Consider the following 19,255-nt stretch of genomic DNA (forward strand, 5'->3'; position numbering starts at 1 on the left):
CTCAGCAACATGCAGCGGGGTAGTAAGCTGGCATCACCTAAGCATGTGTACCTAACGTCATAGTCAGCCGCATCATTGCCATTCGTATATTCAAGAATAACCTCCTCGAGCAGTCATACCAATGATGCATATCGGGTCATTATTACCTCCATCAGCAAACTCCGACAAGTAACGTGTATCGAAATTGACATCGTGTCATGATGCGGTAGCTGACAAACCCATTCACTCTTCTCTGACCTATCTTCGGTCAAATTCACAATATGACGGGATTTCTCTGCTAACCTGGAACTATAGCCTTAAACAGAAGGTGTTGAACATGACAACTCTAGCCTCCGCCTTAACAAGACCAGACCCACTACGCCCAACCTCGACATCCGCCCTATCAAGACATAACACCAGCGACTCGAATTCTCTTAGTAAAAAGACATAGCTAGACGTGGGAACTTCCGAGGTAATCCTGCAAGCGAAAAGTTCGACATACTATTATATAATGGATATTTTATTTGAGCGTTTTTGACTCCACCATATTCGCCTTTCAACGACAACACGTCCAGTAGTCGTATGTTCGACACAGCATCGAGAGCGTTCGGATGTGAGTTACTAAATAGACTAGACATCCGAAATCGGACTGAAATGTATATAATAAAGTAAAGGGATCCTGTAGTCCCTGTGAACTTGTCCAGGATAGTATCTAAACTTATATCCACGATGTACAACACAATGGATCAAATCAAACCAGATCCTCAACCCGAGGCCGCCGAATCTGCCCCATCAACCAAATCCATTGAACAAAACCCTGAATCCGGAAATACAGAACTAGAAAGAGCCCTCCACGGCCGCCATCTTCAATTCATCGCCATTGGTGCCGCCGTAGGCACAGGCCTTTTCATCGGAACAGGAAACGCCCTTGCAAAAGCCGGCCCAGTTTCTCTCCTCATAGCCTTTATCTTTGTCGGAACTCTGTTGTTCTCTGTTATGACAGCGCTCGGCGAAATGGCAGCGTATATTCCTGTCGCAGGTGCTTTTACCACATACGCGACACGATTCCTTGACCCAACATTCGGCTTCGCGATGGGCTGGATTTATTGGTTTAGCTGGTCAATCACTTTTGCACTGGAGTTGACAGCAGCTGGATTAATTATCCAATATTGGGAGAAAAGTCTGAACATTGGAATTTGGATCGCTGTCTTTTGGGTTCTTTTCACAGCGGCCAATTTCATGCCTGTTCGCTGGTTCGGAGAATTCGAGATGTGGTTTTCGAGTATCAAAGTCATCACAATTATCGGATTTATCATCTTTTCAATCTGCGTGAATGCAGGCGTGGGCGACCAAGGATACCTCGGGTTCAAATACTGGAAAGATCCTGGTGCCTTCAATGAGCACATTGTGGAAGGCGATATTGGACGCTTTGTTGGCTTCTGGTCCGTCTTGATCACAGCGGGCTTCAGTTATCAAGGGTCTGAGCTAGTAGCAATCGGTGCAGGCGAAACCAAGGATCCTCGAAAGACAATTCCTTCTGCGATGCGATGGACCTTTTGGGGTGTCTTTTCCATCTTTATCGCGACGGTCTTTTTTCTCGGTCTCAATATTCCTTCAACGAACAAAGGCCTTCTCAGCGATGGTCACGACGCTTCAGCATCCCCTCTTGTTATTGTTGCTCAATTGGCGGGAGTTCCCATTCTGCCGTCAATTCTCAATGCGGTCTTGTTGACGGCTGTTTTGACTGCTGCCAACTCAGACGTGTATTCAAGCAGTCGGATTCTCATCTCCCTTGCTGACTCGGGCCATGCACCAGCCTTTCTCAAGAAGACGAACCGGTTTGGCACACCATACAATGCTGTCGCTGTCTGCGCGGCCGTTGGATTCCTTTCGTTCCTCAATCTGTCAAATAGTGGTACAGTCGTATTCAACTGGTTCCTGAGTATCACCTCGGTTGCCGGTTTCATTGCCTGGGCCATCATCTCGCTTTGTCACATCCGATTCGTGAAGGCTCTTTCGCTTCAGGGAATATCACGGGCCAGCCTTCCATATGTCGCACCTTTCCAGCCGTATTTATCCTGGTATGGTCTCTTCTTCAGCTCGTTGATTATCATTACCAGCGGCTTCGAAGTGTTCATCGAATGGGATACTAGCAAGTTCTTTACGAACTATATCAGCTTGATCTTGTTCCTCGTTATGGTTGTTGGCCATAAATTATTGTTCAAGACAAAGACGGTTCCACTGGATGAGATGGATCTTATAACCGGAACTGAGGTTTAGATTGGGAGGTAGTCCAGGTTAATAATTGGGTTGTGGCTTGTTACTTTCCCTAACTGTACGTTTAACAGCATAATTAAAATTAGCCTCATCCCTTTATTATTGATAATAGTTTTCATACGCTATGGCCCTTTTACGATATCTTTCTACGCATCATTAATTAGCATCTATTCTTATCCCTTCTAATCATCCCTGTCCATTAGTTTTACGAGAGTGGAGATCAACATACGGCATCACCAATGACGGAGGTCCATTACAGCCGAGGAGCCGTGCTTATTCAGCATCTTAGGCTCTAGAATCTTTCCCTCAGATCGGGCTTAGATCTGTTTGCTTCTTGACAACAAAGTCACAAACATCAAGAATCCTGCACGACAGGAGGGCCTTTAAGATGTTTGGTGTCACGTTCAGGAACTCGAGGCTACAGAAACAGCTTTTGCTGCTCAATGCAGTTACCGGCTTTGTTTCTGCAGCTTCGGATGCTTCGGCCCTGGATAGGTGTCCAGATTATGTCGCCAAGCACGGTGAGTTATATCGCGAATTCTTTGTCCACAAAATCTGATAAAATCTCGCAGCACCTTTGGTATGGCTTCACTCAGAGGATCGCTTCATGCCTAGTGATCTCGCAGCTCATGTCTCCAACACGATCCCCAAGTTGGATGAACAACCAATCAGCGGTCTTTCTTCAATTGAACTTGAGAATCTTGGATATCTCAATGAACACGGCGGTAATGCTGTTGCACTCACTTCCAAGGAGGATCCAATGACATATCCTAAGTGGATATTAGGCGAGGCACCAGATGATAGTGGACGAATACACGATTCTGTGCCTTGCGCTGTCATTCTGGTGGAAAAGAGCGAACTTGACGTAGATGCGTTCTACTTCTACTTCTATTCCTTTAATGAGGGGCCGAATATCACACAAGTTCTAGAACCGATCAACCATCTTATTGGAGATGAGCATCTGGGTTCTGGGATGCACTTTGGCAACCATGTTGGAGACTGGTGAGTTCATCGTGGAGAGGTTCAGAATGAAGCTAACGAAGTTTTCAAGGGAGCATAATATGGTCAGGTTCCACAATGGCACTCCTGTGGGTGTGTACTATAGCCAGCATGTTGATGGCGTTGGCTTCAAGTGGGATGACAAAAGAATCAACGTAACTGATGGAAGAGTATGAGAATCACTTTTGTGTGGCATCAAAACATTAACTAACTGAAATACAGCCAATCTCATACAGTGGCCTCGGCTCTCATGCCAACTATCCAGCAGGAGGGTAAGTTCTTCTCATCTGTTCCACAGCGTCTAATACTTACGTTTTTCAGACACCAACTTCACAACGCAGCAATGTTTGACTACTGTGACGAGGGCAAGATATGGGATCCCGTCCAGTCAGCGTACTTCTACCGCTTCAATCCAGACACAGTCACCATCACGCCAATTATCTCACCTCTTAAGCCATCCGAGACTGAACCTGCCCAGAACCTAACATCCTGGTTCGATTTCACTGGTCACTGGGGTGACAAGAGGTATCCCGACTCTGATCCACGTCAAGAAACCGTTCCACACTTTGGCCTCAAGCGCTTCAACACCGGTCCCAATGGTCCACGCTTCAAGCACCTTGTCCGCAAGGGTCTTGTGCGTGATCATGCTAGGAAGATGGGCTGGGAAGAATGGGGTGTCGGTATTTTTATGGCATGGTATCCCTGCTGCATCCGGGGCTGGAGACTGTGGAGATCAGCGGGTATACTGGTTGTTATGGTTTCAGCGTTCGTACTTGCTGTCATCTTTGGAATCAGGAAACTCAACAGTTGGAGGCAGAGGAAGGCTTACACAAAGCTTGGTGAGGATGATGTAGCGATGGATGATCTAAGAAGGCAGGAGGAGTCGTTGATATCGTCCGATTCTGATAGCGACGATGAGGATGATCATAGAAGAGATAGATATGAGGCTATGATGAGAGGATAGATAGACTGAACTATAGACCAAGGATTTTGTCTCGCAACCATTAAAGATATCAGGTCAAAAGTCACATGGCCCATGACTCTGGGCGGGTGTAAAAGTAAAAGTTTAGTTTTCCCTTGAGTTCTCGCCGGTCTTCATTTCTATGACGCTCCTATATCAGTGACAAAAGAAGTAAATCATAAAAGGCCCCCTGAGATCCGCAAGATCTATGGGAGTATCCCCTCCGGCTTGGTGGAGACGCTGTGCTTATGAGCCAAACAATTACCAGGTTTCTGAATATACAGTTTCGATCACTTCCCACGGGAACTCCCTTGCTATCGGGGGTGGATCAATGCCCAAAGTGCAAATGATACATCCGCAATTCAAAAACTGGAGCAAATAACGACGACTCAGCATTGGCATGCGGCGCCAAGACAGCCTTGGCGGTGCAGACAAGGCAAAATGGAATGGTTTTTAGGAGCCGGTAGAGCTGGTCGTCGCTTTTGAAAACCAAAGTTCCAAAAGACGCTGGGATCTCAATCCTTTTTGTTTAATCAATCTCGATGGAAGGTTCAAGGGGCGAGTGGACATAGATAATTAAACTTCTTATCACGAACGCTGAACATATTGACGTCACTGTACCGGTGGAAGGAATATGCCAAGCGTCTTGGTTATCTCGACGATAATAATTCAGTTTACTTGAGAGTTTTACGAGAGCATAGCGGCCGCCGTCAAGATAGACATTTAGCAGGGGATATTCTGGAAGAGGGTAGATTGGACGTACTACGAAATGCAGAGGCGTTATGTTCGCGAGGAAATAAGTATAAAAAGTCTGAAAGGCCTTCACATCTTAAAGTGGGAACCAGTCAGTCCTCGACACAAACAGTCATCACCATCAAAGTCTTTGTCACTTGACAGTATAACAGCCCTCCCAACACTTAGAGCATCTTTGTGCTAACCTGTTACCAGCCAGCCTGTCCTCACCATGATCTTCACCCAAGCTCTCAAAATCGCCTCCATGGCTCTCCTCTTCCCCTCTATGGTATCAGCCTGGGACGTACAGTGCTTCAGCGAAGAGAACTGCAACGGCGACGCGGGAACCCTGACCTACGCGCCAGATGATGATATCTCCATGCGAACCTTCTGTCTCAATGTTGAAGACCGAAAGTCCTGTCGGTTCTCTGGTATCGGGGGCAATTGGCAGATTGTGGGTAACTCTGTCCAAGGCGAATGTCTGGGCTTCGATTATCGTGGTAGCTGCGCCACCGGAACGTCCTGCATCAACATCCAGCACCCATACGGCGAATACCCTGAGCGTGCTTCTGTCGGTCACGCTTCTTTGACTCAATGCTGGACTGGCGGTTTAAAGAGGGAGGAGCTTCCTTGGAAGGCGTAGATGATGAGTTGGCAATTATATGCCGCAAGGTGCAGGACACAGATGGCTATGTCTCATAGAATGGCGATAGCCCGAGTTTCTCAACTTCAATACACAATGTATTAGTTAGCAACGCCCTAGGGATATAGGTCCATAGCTGCGACTGATAATACTGCCATATAGCTCATTGTGCCCAGACCAAGTTACTGCTATAGTTCGCCAATTGAGATCTCCCTGTCTATTAATCTTTACTAGAGCGCAGATTCAGTTACAAAAATAAAAGCTATTAATATATAATAGATATATTTCCTAAGAAATAAACTAGTTTATATTGAGTTTATATTAATAAATATATAAGATATAAATACTAAGTATTGCAAACTATTATATCTTTTAAAAGTAAGTAAAGTAAGTTAAGTATATTTAAATAAAAAAGCCTTATTTATTATTAATAATCTAAGTATACTATTTAGTGCTAATAAATATGTATATATATATAACTAAGCTTATAGTCTTATACTAAGCTTATAGTATAAGTTATAAGTTTATTTATAAGTTTTAATTATAAGCTATAAGTTATAGAGTTTAGTAGCTTATAGTTATTTTATAAAGTTATAAATACTAGTAAAGTTTAATAAGTAAAAGTTATAAAGTATATATAATATAACTATAGGGATTAAAATAAATCTTATCTATAAAAAAAAGCTTTATCTTTTATAAACTCTAAGATTACAAAAGCTTTATAAAGCTAGCTATTTTACTTTATTAAGCCCCTTAGCTTACCTTACAGCTCTTATAAAACTATAGTAGCTTTTCAATATAAAGATACCTATAAAGATACTATAAGAAGGTAAATTACAAGGTATAATACTACTATAAGAGCTTTCTATAAAGCTTTAGCTAATAAGCCTACCTAAAAGGTTTAGAGGCTCCTTTTAGCCTTATTTACTTTCTATAGCAACTACCTATAGTAGCTACTTACTTTATTTCCTTATCTTATTTTCTTACCTTTATACTCTATAGCTAGCTTTATTTCCCCTATCTTACCCTATACTACGTATAGCTCTATTTCCTTTCTTTTTTCCTATCTAATTCTCTTATAGCTATAGTTATCTCTTTTCCTTATATAGTCCTTAGAAAAGCAACTAAGCAGATAGCTTAAATAGGTTACTTAACCTTAATCTAAACCCTAAGGTCTTAAGCAGTATAATTAAAAGGGATTAAATAAATAATAAGGAATTTAAGAATAAAATAGTTTAATAAGTTAGATACCTTATATATGTAAAGGTTACATTTAACGTTATTAAGGCTAGTTAGGACCTTATAAGGTAAAAGACAATTATAGGCAAAATTAAGATTAGCTATATACGATTGTTAGATTAAGTTCACTTAACATAGTAAATAAACATTAATTATCATCTATTACTACCTATCTTCTATCTTCTATCTGCTCTGCTCCTTACGCTTTCCCTTTCCGGCTAGGATGTACTAGTGAAACCAATGTAAAATGATTCTGCCAGGCCTGCGGTAGAAACATTGAGATCAGTTAAACCGGCAAACGAGTATCGAGAAATTGCCAAATCAGCAAAGTTGCTGAAAGCTGGGGTATGTTCCCACTTATTCTGGGATGCTTGCTCCAATGTGCTCTCCAAAGTTTGCATTTTGCCAGCAACAACACCGGTTATTCCTGCTAGAGTCCCACTCCACTTAGCTACAGAACTCCAAAGATTAGCTCTTTTGATATTGACAGTTGTCTTTTCTAGCATCTTAGCGCCATCATCGCCTGCTTGTTCCACAAAGTTCTTTCTGGTTTGCGGATCGGAGAGGATCTTCTTGAAAGCGGCTTGTATGTCTTCTGCAGAAGCATCAGCAGTAAGCTGTCCGGCATCTTCTGCCGCGCCTTCTGCAGCTTTAGTGGCGATCTTACTCGCCACAGTACTTGCGAGGCCAACGACAGAAAGGGCGATGTTGAGATATCCGATGGCACTCTCAACCGTGTAATAGGTTTGGTTCATGACTGAGCTGACATCGATGTTACCTAGCTGATCTTGGGGAGGACTGAACCAAAGAGTCTTGTTGTTATTCGAGCCGCTGTTGAGGCCAAGGTTGAACTGTCCAACGAAATTGATATCGCTATGGCCGACCACCATGTCAAGTTCGTAGAGAGGGTAACTCAAGTTCGAGAATTGGATAGTCACACGGTCGGTTTGAACTGACATGGAAAAGTCGTTTGGCGCCACAGAAAGCGAGACAGGCGATTTGCCCTTCTGAAGTTCAACACTACCCCAAGTGACGGTGTTAGTATTGACAACGGACAGGTTCTTCAAATCGATGGTGAAATCTCCTTGACTGGCTCCAGTGAAAGCACTGTACGCGGCAGGGGCGAGCATGTTGGTAAGGAACATGGTTGGAGAAATGATGAGACTGCTGGTGCAACCAGTTGCAATCGCATTGGCGTCAACCTGTAGCGCGGCCTTGGGGTTGGTTCTTCCGTTCACCATAGACAATATACCGAAAACGCAAGTGTCATTCGTTGCGTTCTCCAGAGGTTCGACAACCGCGTATCCGTTGGTGGTCGGCTGTAGCCAACCCCAGAGTTCATTTGTAGCCAGCGACGTGACAACGTCGACAGTGGCAAAGATAAAGCGGAAGTCTTCCATGTGTTTATCAAGGTACTGGCTGACCAAGCCTTGGACAATAGAACCATCGATGCTTTCGATGCTTCCAACACTAACCACAGTGACGGGGGTAATTGCAGAGTTGGGGCAAACGATCAGAGTGTTGCTGTTGAATTGGTAGACTTCCAGGAGCGACACATCGCCGTTCGCTGACGTGACGCATACATAGAAGGACTTCCCAGATGATGGGTCAGTGATCTTCCAAGAGATGTTTGGGGTCATGACTGCTATGGTCGAGATTGCCGAGATCGGCGCATTGGCATTGGCGAATGCATCTAGAATGTTGGTAGTGACAGTTGTGTTACCGCCGAGGTCTTTCATGACATCCGCAAAATCTTGGGAAATAGTGAACTGAGTCACGTTCGGTTGAGGAACCCACTGGAGTTGCAGCGTAGCCGAAATGCTCTGACCTGTAAGATCGTAAGGGGTAGGGAGAATTCCTTGGAATGTTCCCGAAGTAATGGGAAGTTTAAGGCAGATGCTGTTGCCAGAACCGCCTTGAGTCACCTCCCATGGCCCCAAAGTCAAATTGGCACTGAATGTTTCAGTGCCCTCTTGAGTGGTTTCATCGACCTTGGAGAGGCTCGGTGCACTGGCAATCAGAGTTGGCCACTGTGCCGTAATCTCGGTGTTGACGTTGGTGTAGTTTGTGGCATAGACCAAGTCCCAGCCGTTGGTATCGATGGTAGCCATGATGGTTACTGTTGCGGGGGTTGAATGATAAGGTAGAGAGAAATGCTAACGTACTGCGGTTGTTGGAAGTGTTGGAGTGTTGGTTTTAATCAAGGATAATCAAGGAGGAGCAACACGGAACCATTTTATAATTAATTTTGACATGTCCGGAATACGATATCTGGATCCAGGCTCCGTATTCATCACTCTAGCAATTCTTAGTCTCACCTCGTCAACCAGGGTGGAAACAGATAGACTTGAAGTCCATTCCACCAAACAGCATGGGAACTGCCAAATCATGAGTTATGATGGAGCCTAAGGCATACTGAAGCTTATCAACAAGGTTGTGATTGGATTAAAAAAGCGAGATGAGGAATCTAGAATCCTGTTACAGCCACGATGTCCCCGAGTGACTGATAGACAGAGTAAACATGGAAATCTAGATTGCCTATCGAACTTAGACAATTTGATAGAATATGGATAGGGCCTAGAAAAATGACCACAAATGTCTCTGATTGACATTTCAGCTCAGTTATCACGCAGTGGCTGGGACATGTGAGCAAACGCAGGGGTCTGCATTGCTTTGGAGAGTGAGTCATTCCAACACCACGTTAACGAAACCTATAGGAACGACCGTTGAAGTTCCGGATTGGTATTTCAGCTGTGCTATCACTCCGTGGCTGATATAAATGGGCAGATTTGAGCATCTAGAGTTCTAGAGTGCTGATGAGGCTGAGACATCTTTCAGCTGGCAATAAATCACGGCTGGAACTATTGATCGGCAACGTCCCCCATTAGTCTAGAAGCCGAGATTTAGTGTACTAAGTCCGAAAAAGGTGGAAACTGAGACGCACTACCCCATTATATCCAATAAAAAGCTAGAAAACAGATATCAATTGCGGATACTCAACGCTTTGAACATTCCATGTACGTACACAGGACAGTATGTAGATGGATGTTCACGACATGTGTGGCTGCTGTACTTGGATGAAAGGGCGTTGCTGTACAGATACAGAGTAAGCACAACACATGCGACCGTATTATTTACCATATATAGAACGATGTCTGTTCAAGAGGAGGAATTCTTCACAAAAAAAATATATTCTTTCGCAAGAGACATATTCCAAGTACCAACATCATCAACACATTTGCCAATTTTCACATTCAATATGAACACCCTCAATATGAATGGATGGGACGTTGTCTCTCTCGTCACAGTCCCTTTTGCCAACGCTGCTATTGTTAGTCAAAATAGCTCACCTCCAAGCATGCAGGTGTCAACAGACAAATTGTCGGCACAGGCCACGTTTGGAGTATGGCAGATCACGACGGGAGGTACTTCTGACCTCATCGTATTCAGCATTCCGCTCAAAACTATCTCGGGATCTGTCAGTAGTGGTGGAAAAACCTTGAGCAATTTCAGCTATACCTCGCTCGTTGCACAGGTACAACTCACCTTGACATTCATTGATACTGGATCAAATGGTCAAAGCTTGGTAGTTGACAGCAGTCGGCCTCCTACTGCGATCCAATCCCTGCTAGATAACACTGGCAAGCCTTTAACGAATCAGTTTGACAACGATGCCATCAATCAAGTGTTGAATACCTGGTTGTCCAACAACTTGTCACAATTCAATCACGTCTTTGCCAGTGTCCAGCTAGATCCTAGCGTTGGTTCTGATACCCAATGGGCGTTTTGTCAGCCTTCCGTCGTGGCATATACCTTTCTTCAGCTTGTGGATGGTGGTCTTGCCAACAGCTATCTTGGCCTGATCTACAACACTGGAGGCAACACTACTCCGGGCTCGGTTCCGCAAATCAGCCCATCCTTTATCCCAGCAGACTGCCAGGCGGCGTTCATGATTTCTCCTGCTCTGTTCCTCAAAAACTTTCTGGCGACGGCAGCAAGTGACGAGTTCAACATTCCGTCACAGAACATGAACATTGACACGACGCTCCTCAGCATATCTCTTACAGCAGATACTACCATTCCTCAACCTCAGCTTGAGGTCGATATCCCTCACTCTGACGCGAGTTCCGTTGCTTCTGACCTCAACCAAGCGGCAGAGGTAGTCAAGTGGTTCTTCACTGGTGCTTCACCGTCACCGCCATCTATCACTACAATTCCCTATCTGCCGTTGTTGATAGAATTACGGATATCCGTTCAGGACAGTGTTATCTCTACGTTTGCAAAGACTTCGACCGTTGTCAAGGAAAGCGTATTGGGGACGGTCACGGCCTACAACACTTCTCAAAGTTGGATGACCCTAGCGTTCGATGCGTCCAGTCAGACTCTCAGCTATGAACCCAACAATCCACCCGTCAATGACCATACCATAGATCAATCGCAAGGTCTGAAGACCGCTGAAGAGATATTCCAAGATGCTGGGCTAGTTGCGGCAGCTGCTGGTACGGTCTTGACAGATGGGACAAGTCTATTACTGGTCGGAGCACTGGGTGGGATTGCAACAGGTGGCTTGCAGATTACCCAGAGCTCCTTTGACGCAGACAATCAGAACGATGCTCCAGAGATTACTGGATTGGTTTCTAACATATCATTACCAATTACTTGGTCGGGCTCATCTCCTTTTGCTGCTTCTCAAGCAGGTCTGTACCAAGGAGGGTTCTATCTGGCTGGTAATCTAAGGCCAACATCTTGAACTTGACTATAGATAACTGCAGAATATGTAGGACAAAGCTGACATGCTTTAACAAATGTCACAGAACGGAGTGTTAGATATCAGAAACAAGAACCAAGCTCATCATATTTGCATCCCACTGTAGGGAATTCAACTTCGGCCCTTTGGCCAAGTTACTATTAGGATTAATATAGCTGAGGAGATGAGATGTTAAATAGAGCGGAAGGTTGTACATTCTAGTCAGTCAGGTAGAAGGAAGTGTAGTAACTGGAAAATCGTATGTTGTATAAGTAGGTATAGGGTAACTAGACAAGGGTATTCCCTAGCTACTTAAGATAATTAAACTAGTATCTATTCTTACCTCTGTCTATCTATTAGTGTAACGGTTAGAGTTTCCCAAGGGATAAACTAGTCTATACTAGGTTTATGTTAGCAGATGCGTAGGGCATTAATACTAAGCATTGCAAAGTATTACATCTCTTAATAGTAAATAGAGTGGGTTAGGCGTATTTAGGTAAAGAAGTCTTATTAATAGCTAGTAAGCTAAGTGTTCTATCTAGTGCTAAAGGAATGTATATATATATAGTAGTCTTACTGTAGTAGTTGTAAGCCTTTAAGAAAGGCTTACGCTAACTCGGGTAAGCTTAATAGGCAAGTTTACAACTAGCATTGTAAGCTTAGGTAAAGCTTACGTAGGTATAGGTAAGCCTAACTTTAATTAGTGAAAAATGTAGGGTATATGTAATGTAACCGCAGGGATTATAATATAATCTTTTCCTTTCTATAGTCTTATCCTTAAGACCTATATAACTTATTTTTCTAATTATTTTTCCTAAGTAAGTCTAACTTAATTCTATATCTATTATATTAGAGCATTCTAATAAATAAAAGGTAGATTCCTTAGATACTGTTCTACTAACTTCTACCAAGAAGCGTTATAAAGCTACTAAAGGTATTATATAGTTTAGTTTTAAAGTTATACCTTATTCTTACTGTAGTAAGCGTAGTATAGCTTATAAGATAATTGCAAGAAAAAAGAAGTATAGTTTATATATTTCTCTTAGTTATCCTTGTAATATAATTAGTATACCTTTAAATTCTTATAAGTTCTTTGTGTTTCTTCCTGATTTTTGCTAATTTTAATTTTTCTAGTTATATATATTATAAATAAAGCAAAATATCTAGAGGAGCAAGAAGTAGCTGCTAAAGAGTTATTATCTTCTTGTTGTAAGGCGCTTTGTATTGCGCAGCGTAAATTAGATAAGTCTTTTTCTTAACTAGAGACTTATTATAAGCAAAAGAAAGAGCTAGTGTCTTATAGGGTTAAAATAACTTAATGTGGCCTAGATTTATTAGATAAACTTAAGGAGGCTAAGAAAGCTAAGTCTTTTAAGGAATAGTTAGTAATTAAGGATATTAACTTATTAGTATACTTAGATATACTTGATTTTAGCTTCTTTGATTTTTCTAGTGTTAATAGAAGTTCTTTAGGAGTTATTAGGTATTAATAAGGTTTTCTAGTAGTTCCTATGTATTTTTGTTTTCTAGGTAGTTTTTCTATTTTACTAAATACATTATTTACTTATTTTCTTTTTTTATATCTCTAATTACTTTTGCTTTGTAGACCTCTAGTCCTTTAATTTCTTTGGGTTTATTACTAACTTTAACTTATATTATATTAGCTATTGATTCAAGTAAGGAAATGTAAAAGATTAGGTAGAGCTTAACTTTTAGTAGTAGGTCTAGTTTATAGTTATTTTCTAAAATTTTCTTAATAATTTTATATAGTCTAAGGTACTTGTAGTCTAATTTCTATAAAGGTTGTTTTATTTGTATGTTTTTAGTAGCTAGGTAGACTATTTCTCCCTCTTTAAAGGTTAGTTCTCCTACCTTCTTTATGTTGTAGTATCTTTTTATTCTTTTTCTAATAAATTCTAGTTCTTCCTTTATTTTTTTATATAGATTTTTTAGTTCTTCTGCCTTTAGGATAGAGGTAGGGTTAATTGTTTGTGCATCTTGTTTATTGTAATAAGCGTCTGGGGTAAATCTAAAATTAGCGTAGGTAGGTATTAACTTTGTGCTTTTATTGTAAGCAGTATTATAAGCTAGTTATGCAATAGGTAGCTTTTTAACCTAGTTATTTTATCTGTAGTTAATATAGTATTGTAAGTATTGTTCTAAAACTTGGTTTATTTATTTAGTTTATCTATCTGTCTAGGGTCTAAAGGCTATTAATAGCTGGTAATTAAGTCCTAGGTGTAATATAAGGGCTTGCTAGAACTTAGCTGCAAATGTTAGTCCTCTGTTTAATAGGATCTTATTTAGTAGTCTGTGTATACTAACGATATATTAATAAAAGATATAGGAAAGTTCTTCTATATCTATAGCTTCTCTATAGGGTAAGTAATATAAGAATTTCATAAGTTAGTTAATAATAACCATAATGCTATTGTAAAAGATTTTAGTTAAGGGTTCTTCTAATAAGGGTAACTTAGTTATAAAGTCTATAGTAATCAAGTCCTAAGGGTATTATGCTATTAGTAAGGGTTATAGTTATCTATAGGGTTTATATTTCTAAGATTTTATTCTTATGTAGATATTACATTATTTAATTACCTTTTTTACTGTATTCTTTATATTCTCTATGTAGTATTTTTCTTTAAGTTATTTAAGTGTTTTTATTATACCTTAATAGCTATATAGGGGATATTTATATATATCCTATACTAGTTCTTCTCTAAGTTTATCTAGTATAACTTGTATTTATTGTATATATTGTTCTCCTAGACTAGGGCTTATCTCCTATATGTTTTAAGGTCTATTGCAATATTCTAATTATTCTTCTAGTGCTAGATTTTGCATAGTCTTTGCTATTTTCTTATCTTTAAGGTATTATTCTTTTCTAGTAGTAGTAATTATTCTTGCGGGGGTAGTAAACTAGTACTATCCCTTGTTGTTTTTCTTAAGTAGTTATTCCTGTAATTTAGATGTAACTCTGGTTTTAAAGTCTAGTCTGTAGCTAATAGTATCTGCGCATCTATTATTAGATCCTTTGCAGTATATAATTACGAAATTAAATTTGCATAGGTATTTAGTGTAGTATAGTTATTATTGATTTAGTTCTTATATTGTAGTAAAGTGTAATATATTTTAATAGTTAGTATAGACCTTAATTTAATAAAGACTTTCTATAAGGTAATATCTAAATTCCTTAAAGTAGTTAATAATAGCTAGGAATTCTTTATTATAGATAGGATAGTTAAGTTTTACTCTATATAGCTTATGTAAGTAGAAGGTAATTAGGTGTAGTATACCTTTATTATTTTATTAGCTAAATTATCCTCCTAGTGCAAAATCTAAGGAGTTAGTTTTAAGTTTAATTTCTTTCTTTAGGTTAAATATAACTAAAACTAGTTTACTAAGTATAGTATCTTGTAGTTTCTTGAATGCCTATTGCGCCTTATTGTACTATAAGAACTTAGTATCCTTCTTTGTAAGTTCTATAAGAGGGTTAGCTATTTTGCTAAAGTCTTTAATAAATTGTTAGTAGTAGTTAGTAAATCCTAAGAAGCTCTATACTTCTTTAACTGTAGTAGGTACTAGCTAATCCTATACTGCTAATATCTTCTTGTGGTCTATTTAGATCTCTCTTAGTAAGATAGTATATCCTAAGAAGTTAACTTCTGTAATGTAGAAGTAACTCTTTTTAGGTTCTACTAGAAGGTTTATATCTTATAATACTTTAAGGACCTTATAGATGTATTTTTTATATTCTTTTTTATTATCTAAGAAGATTAGAATATTATTAAGGTAGTATACTATAAATATATCTAGGTATTATTGTAGAATATTATTAATTATCTATTAAAATGTAGCTAGTGTATTTGTAAGTCTAAATGGTATAACTAAGTATTTAAATAGTTTAAATTTAGTTCTAAAGGCAGTTTTCTATTTATTGCCTTCCTTAATGTAGATTAGATTGTAGGTGCCCTTAAGGTTAAGTGTAGTAAAGATCTATTTTCCTTGCAGATAGTCCTTTAATTCTATAATAAGCAGAAGTAGGGTCCTATCCTTAATAGTAAGGTTATTTAATTATTAATAATCTACAATAAGTTGTAGTTTTCCGTTTTTCTTAGGTATAAATATAATAGGGAATCCCACTAAGGATATTAACTCTTATATATTACCTTTTTAGAGTTCTCCTTTTAGATAGTCTCTAAGCATAGTAAGTTCTAGCTTATTAAGATTATAAATTTTCTAGAATAGTAGATTGTTTAATTTAAGTATAATCTTATAGTCCTAGTAACTGTACTGTAGTACCTTTATATTTAATTCTTCTTTAAATAATTTCTTATAGCAATAGTACTCCTGTGGTATATTCTTAAGTTAGTCTTCTGTAAGTAGTATCTTTTGTATCTTTAGTTTCTTATTAAGGTTATATAGCTATGCGCTAAATATTGCAATTGTTTATTTAATATATTGGATCTTGCCTTTTTTGTATTTGTATTGTATTCCTCTTAGAGGTAGGTAAGTGTTTTTCTTATGTAGGACTTTACTAGCTACTTTAGTTAAAGTTTAAGATCTTTATTTATCTTTTGTTTTTAAATTATCCTTTAAGTTAAAGGGATTATCTATGTAGGTAATCTGGCTAGTCCTTTAATTAAATTATAGGTTATAGTAATATAGCTATAGGTATCCTAGTAGTAGGTTATAACCTAGTGTAGGGGTAATATTAAGGTTAACGTTATACCTGTAAGTTCCTATAAATACCTTTAAGTAATTAATCTCTTTAGTAACTTATCCTCTGTTGTAAGTTAATATTTCTTCTTCTAAGTTCCTTAGTAAGTAAGGCTAGGCCTTAGGTTGCTATAGTAGCTGTAACTTATTAACTGTGCAAGGGTTAATTACATTAATATTAGCTCTACTATCTATTAATGTAGTTAGCTATATTCCCTTAATTTATATTTGTATTTTTAGGTAAGTTCTTTGACTATTAGTAGTCCTTCTAAGAGCCTTTAAAAGCGTTGGCTTTATGTTAGAGCTTATCTGTGGCTCTAGTATAGTAAGCTATTGTCTTTTCTTGGTTAGTTTGGGTATTGTAGGTTATATTTACTATTATAGCAAAGTGTATTATTTAGGCATTTATTTTCTGCTTATCTAGCTTCTTAATCTTTATTGTACATTTGCTATTCTTCCTTTTCCTAGCTTTCCTATTATTATAGGGTTTTAGGGTCTAGTGTATCTCCTCTATTAGGATTACCTTCTGTGTTTTGTTGCCATTTCTTGGTAAGATGCTCGTCATCTTCTTCCCTGGTTAGCAGGTTAATTAGGGTAGTTAATTCTACTTTATGTTTCTATTAGTCAATAGTTTATTGATTTTAGATATATATAAGCATATATTCCCTAGTTTTAGTATAGGCTATAAACTTTATTACTTTGTTTTCTAGGTACTACTTAGATAGTTAGTATCCTATAGTATTAATAATAGTATATAGTCTTTAGTAAGTATAGTTCTTAATATTCAGTAGGAAGTAGTTATTACTTATTTTTTCTTATTAGTGCAGTATGCAATAATAAGCTATGCAGGATATCTATAAGATTTAGCTATACTTTGGGCTATTAGGGTACCTTTGCAGGTTATAGTAGGCTATAGGCTATTGCACTAAGCTAGTAGGTTATCTTTCTTATTTTGCAGTAATAGCCCTTATGTAGATGTTGTTATCCTGTACTATCTTAGCTTGTTCTTTTGCTTATTATACTGCTTTACTAGCTTATTCTTCCTATTAGTTATTGTAAAAGTGCTTTTGTTTCTATACTTATGCTTTTTAATGTTTTATAATAGTGGTTCTATACTATCTTTCAAGTTCTGCTTATATAGCGCTAGTGTAGTTTAGGTTGTAATAGTATTAGTTAGGTTATATTCTTTTAGTAGGGATATTGTTAATTATAGTTGCAATATTTGTCCTTTCTATTATTTCTTATAGGGTTTTAATAGTTCTATCTGTTTAAGGAAGATGTATTCCTAAGAATATTCTGTCTATAAGCTAATCTAGTCCTTATTGAATTTCTTTAGGTATAAGAGTACTTTCTATATTAGGGATAGTTTCTTTTCCTTTTTAAGTAACTGCAACTATATATCCTTCTATAGTTATTGTAATTACTTCTAGTACTAGCTGGAATTCTTCCTTAAGTTTTTAGGCTTCTTCCCTTCTCTTTTCTTATTGTTGTTTGTTAGCTCTAGCCTTGTTTTCTAGTTTACTATTGTATTCCTTTTTGGATTGTTTTTTACTTAGGGCCTTCTTTTGTAGGTATTTTTCTTCTATTTATTTACAGGCTTGTTTCTGTTTTCTGTACTTAATGGCTTCTTTAATGCGTTTTTTGTATACAATTTATTAAGTATAACTATTATCTTAGGTATCTGCATTGTAGCCTAATTGTATTATAGCTACTTATCTAGATATTTATATAGCTATTTGTAGTTTATCTACGTTAGTTTATTGTAAGTTCTTACCTTCTGGTACTAGTTTATACTTTTAGTTAGTTTTTACAGGGTTTCTATAATTCTATTCTTAATATCCTTTTTTGCTGCAGTTCTAGCAGGTAGGAGCTAGTTAGTCTATTTAAGTAGTATTTACATTTATAGGTCTGGCTTAGACCCTATATAAGGTATTAGTATAGTTTTATTGTCTTTGTCCCTGATTAGTATTATATTAAGGTTTATTATTTTGCCTTCCTCTGTTGTTATACTTAGAGTTGCAGGTTTTCTAGTTGAATTATTAATTGTTAATTTTAACCACTATGTTAATATAGTCTATAAGTTCCTTAGGTTAGTCTTCTTTATAGAGTTTAGCTTATATAGGTTCTTTTAGGGTATTAAAGAAGAGTAATATAAGTATATCTTAGTCCTAAGGTAGCTTAGAAGCAAGTTATAAGAATTCGGCTCTAAGTTCTAATATAGATTAGGTTTATTTAAGTGCCTTAATTCTTCTTTTAGCTTAACCTTTTTTATTAATAGTCCTAAAAGCCTATTATAGTACTTTCTTAAAAGCTAAATAGTTAGTATATATTATATATATTTATAGTGTAAGGTCCTTTATATCTCCCTTATTAGTTTAATCTTCTAGGATTAGCTAAAATCACTAGGTAGCTGTATCCTTAAGGTAGCTAGATATATATCTAGTTTTCTTATAATTAGTAGTAAATTAAGTAAGGTAGTAGGATATAAATACTTAATACTAAGTAAAGAATATTGTAAGTTTAGTAGGGCTTCCTCTATACATTTTAGGTAGATTAGGTCTAAGGATTTCTCTAGTATCCTTACTATTAGTAGTAGTATTAGCCAGAGTATATATTTCCTATAAGCTATTTTAGTTATTCTAACTCTGCTAATTTTAGATATTAATAGTATCCTAAAGGAGCTATTGGAGATTATCTATTTTAGTAGCTATAGTAGTAACCTGCTCCTAAAGCTATATAACTTTAGTGTTATTAGAGCTCTCTAAGGATTATTTATTTTATTCTATTTCCTAGGTAAGGTTTAGTATAGGAGTAGGGGTAATAGGGTTAGTAGTATTCTGCTAATTAGTGGGAGTAGTTAGGGCAGCTATTGCGTAAGTATTACTTAGCGTTAACGCAGTATAGTCTAAATAAGAGCTATTAATATATAATAGTTAGAGTTTCCTAAGGGATAAACTAG

The 19,255-nt window shown here is 38.0% G+C and overlaps 4 protein-coding genes across 4 annotated transcripts; 3 read left to right on the forward strand and 1 right to left on the reverse strand.

Annotated features, from left to right (window-relative positions):
• Positions 1-720: 720 nt before the first annotated feature.
• B0J16DRAFT_304037 (amino acid permease-domain-containing protein) lies at positions 721-4,284 on the forward strand (the record flags this gene model as incomplete). Its single annotated transcript, XM_046124703.1, has 6 exons — positions 721-2,172; positions 2,603-2,777; positions 2,829-3,258; positions 3,308-3,425; positions 3,478-3,527; positions 3,577-4,284. 6 exons carry the CDS (start codon positions 721-723, stop codon positions 4,217-4,219), a joined length of 2,868 nt encoding a protein of 955 aa, XP_045982452.1. The 3' UTR covers positions 4,220-4,284.
• Positions 4,285-5,180: 896 nt separating this feature from the next.
• On the forward strand, positions 5,181-5,591 carry B0J16DRAFT_319620 (uncharacterized protein; the record flags this gene model as incomplete). Its single annotated transcript, XM_046125528.1, has 1 exon — positions 5,181-5,591. One exon carries the CDS (start codon positions 5,181-5,183, stop codon positions 5,589-5,591), a length of 411 nt encoding a protein of 136 aa, XP_045982453.1.
• A 1,398-nt stretch (positions 5,592-6,989) lies between these two features.
• Positions 6,990-9,056, reverse strand: B0J16DRAFT_398309 (clostridium P-47 protein-domain-containing protein). The gene has a single exon (XM_046132382.1). The coding sequence runs from the start codon at positions 8,939-8,941 to the stop codon at positions 7,049-7,051; it is 1,893 nt and encodes a 630-aa protein (XP_045982454.1). The 5' UTR covers positions 8,942-9,056; the 3' UTR covers positions 6,990-7,048.
• Positions 9,057-10,089: 1,033 nt separating this feature from the next.
• B0J16DRAFT_414263 (clostridium P-47 protein-domain-containing protein) lies at positions 10,090-11,678 on the forward strand (the record flags this gene model as incomplete). Its single annotated transcript, XM_046133432.1, has 1 exon — positions 10,090-11,678. The coding sequence occupies one exon, from the start codon at positions 10,090-10,092 to the stop codon at positions 11,578-11,580; it is 1,491 nt and encodes a 496-aa protein (XP_045982455.1). The 3' UTR covers positions 11,581-11,678.
• Positions 11,679-19,255: the final 7,577 nt, after the last annotated feature.

This window comes from Fusarium flagelliforme (assembly GCF_020744385.1).
Source record: "Fusarium flagelliforme strain FIESC 12 MPI-CAGE-AA-0113 chromosome Unknown B0J16scaffold_4, whole genome shotgun sequence".
NCBI classification, from domain to species: Eukaryota; Fungi; Ascomycota; class Sordariomycetes; order Hypocreales; family Nectriaceae; genus Fusarium; species Fusarium flagelliforme.